The sequence below is a fragment of the Cydia amplana genome, chromosome 3, assembly GCF_948474715.1.
Source record: "Cydia amplana chromosome 3, ilCydAmpl1.1, whole genome shotgun sequence".
NCBI classification, from domain to species: domain Eukaryota; kingdom Metazoa; phylum Arthropoda; class Insecta; order Lepidoptera; family Tortricidae; genus Cydia; species Cydia amplana.
Window position 1 is genome coordinate 23,010,273 of NC_086071.1, and position 2,459 is coordinate 23,012,731.

The 2,459-nt window shown below is 46.1% G+C and overlaps 1 protein-coding gene across 1 annotated transcript; it reads right to left on the reverse strand.

The window, feature by feature from the left end:
* Nucleotides 1–400: 400 nt before the first annotated feature.
* Nucleotides 401–1,989, reverse strand: LOC134662594 (uncharacterized). Its single transcript, XM_063518865.1, has 2 exons — nt 1,425–1,989; nt 401–1,062 (listed from the first exon to the last, which is right to left on the reverse strand). The coding sequence occupies exons 1-2, from the start codon at nt 1,780–1,782 to the stop codon at nt 866–868; spliced, it is 555 nt and encodes a 184-aa protein (XP_063374935.1). The 5' UTR covers nt 1,783–1,989; the 3' UTR covers nt 401–865.
* Nucleotides 1,990–2,459: the final 470 nt, after the last annotated feature.

Below are 2,459 nucleotides of genomic sequence, written 5' to 3' on the forward strand. Positions count from 1 at the left end.
GTAGAATATCGTACTACAGGGGAGAACGTTTCTTCGTAATCAATACCATATTTCTGGGTATAACCTTTTGCAACAAGGCGCGCTTTGTACCTCAATATTTCCCCGTCGAGGCCAAGCTTTCTTTTAAAGATCCACTTGCATTTGACAGGCCGTTGCTTCGTATCGCGGTCAGTCAGAGTCCAACATTTATTATCGATGAAGGATTTATACTCTTCCGCCATCGCGGCTTTCCACTTACTCGCTTCCGGGCCGTTCAGTGCCTCGCGAACTGTCTGAGGGTCCCCTGTGTCACTGCATACAGTGCGTGCTACACTAGCCGACTCAAACTCACTAGTTTCGTCCGTAGAGTTCTCGTAGTCTTCCAGTGTGGAATCTCCTGGGACATACGTCATACGTCTCATCCGCAGGGTCATCTGGGGTCTCACTACTGCTCTCAGAATCATCTATCGTATTGACACTGTTATCTTGACAGTTTTCATTCGATATTTCTGCGGGCTCTTGGGGTAAATCGGGTAAGGCGGGTCGCACTTGAACGTCATCAGTGACAGTTACATTGTTCGGAAACAAACCAATCTGAGTGTAACGTGAACTGTCATCCTCATCCGATGAAGTGTCATTCCAAAAAGCATGTTCAAGAAAAGTGACATTTCTTGCCTTTATGACATTCTTCGGGCTCGCCGGATCTATCAATCTGTAACCCTTTGACTCGTCACAGTATCCGACAAAAATATATTTCTTACTTTTGGGATCCAGTTTGTCCCGTTTGTGCTGAAGGGCATACGCTTGACAACCAAAAATGCGCAGGTAACTCAGATTCTCCTTTTTACCTGTCCATTTTTCTTGTGGTGTACTGCCCATCACAGCCTTAGTTGGAGAGCGATTCTTCAAGTAGACGGCGGTGTTGACCGCCTCTGCCCAGAATTCCTTTTTCAAGCCTGCTTCCTGAAGCATGCACCTGGCTTTCTCCGTAACGCTTCTGATCGCGCGTTCCGCGACACCGTTCTGAGCTGACGACCTTGGAACCGTGGTCTGATGTCGAATTCCATGCTTCTTCAGGAACTTCTGAAAATTAGAATTGACATATTCACCACCATTGTCACTACGAAGAACTTTTATTTTCTTATTGGTTTGGTTTTCTACGAGAGCTTTAAATTCTTTAAACATCTCGAAAACCTCATCCTTTCTCCTAAGAAAATAAACGAATGTTTTTCGTGACAGGTCGTCAATAAACAACAGAAAATATCTCTTCCCACCTAGGGACGGGCATGGCAGTGGTCCCATGACGTCACTGTGAACTATTCCAAGGATTTCCTTGGCTCTGGTCTCAGATTTCTTCGGAAATGGCAACTTAGTCTGTTTACCTAAGATACAGGAAACACACGACTGAAAGTTATTGTTGTCATAAGAAATACCTGTGACCATACCTTTTCGCAGTAACTCCATGCTTCGGGTGTTCAGATGAGCTAGACGATGGTGCCAAATTTGTTGCATTGACTGGTTTCCAGTAGCAGGGGACTGCGGCGCTTGCTTCACGCTCACGGCAACAGGACGACTGTCATCCTTCAGTTGACGTGCCGGCACCGCTTTGCTGTCACCTGTACCTACAGACAAAGACGAACACATGGCCTCCGAGGACGGCTCACTACATGAGACAGAAACAGTTTCAATGGCATCGAGTTCATAAATACCATCTCTCAGGGTAGCAGTAGCCAAAACCTCCCCTTTGTCATAGACTGTACACCCGCCAGAACGAAACACAATTTCGTAACCTTTCTTATCCATCGCACTAACAGATAACAAATTAACAGACAATTTAGGGACTAAGTACACATTACTTATCAATCTCAAACTATTGTCCTTTAACACAGCTTGCGCAGTTCCTTTCCCAGCTGTCGGTAATGCTTCGCCATTGGCTATTAAGACCTTCTTTGGCTTTTCAGTTGTAAAATCTGATAAATAGCTGCGATCATTGCAAAAATGCTGCGCCGCACCGCTGACGACGACGTACCAAACGTCATTCTTGACTCCTGCGGCTAACGCTGTGAGATGCGCCTGGCTTTTCCGGTCACTTTTCTTGCTATCAGAGTTTTCAGGACAATCCTTCTTGACATGTCCACTCTTTTTGCATCTGAAGCACTTAATAGGCTTGCGTGCTTTTCGAGCTGCTAAAGCCGTAGCATCTCCGCTTTTCTCATCGCGTCTCGCGTTTTCCAGAAGCAATTTCGCTTTGACATTTTCGCTTGACAGTGACGTGTTCGAATTTTCTAGAGCCATAATCAACGGGTCGTAATCGCTTGTCAAACCGCTGAGTAAAATCACGGCCACGAAGTCATCTTCCAAAGCCGCTCCGATGTCGCTCAGTTGTTGCGATGTATCCATGACCTTGTTCACGTATGCCTCCATACTCGCACATTCGCTTAACTTGGTGGCGAACAATGTGCGAAGCAATCCGAGCCGTC

Bases quoted from the DNA above. Each gene is read 5' to 3' on its own strand.
- LOC134662594 (XM_063518865.1), bottom strand. From the start codon at position 1,782: ATGGATAAGAAAGGTTACGAAATTGTGTTTCGTTCTGGCGGGTGTACA. The intron at 1,063-1,424 runs GTATGGTCACAG...TCTAATTTTCAG, and splicing joins CATGGAGTTACTGCGAAAAG to AAGTTCCTGAAGAAGCATGG.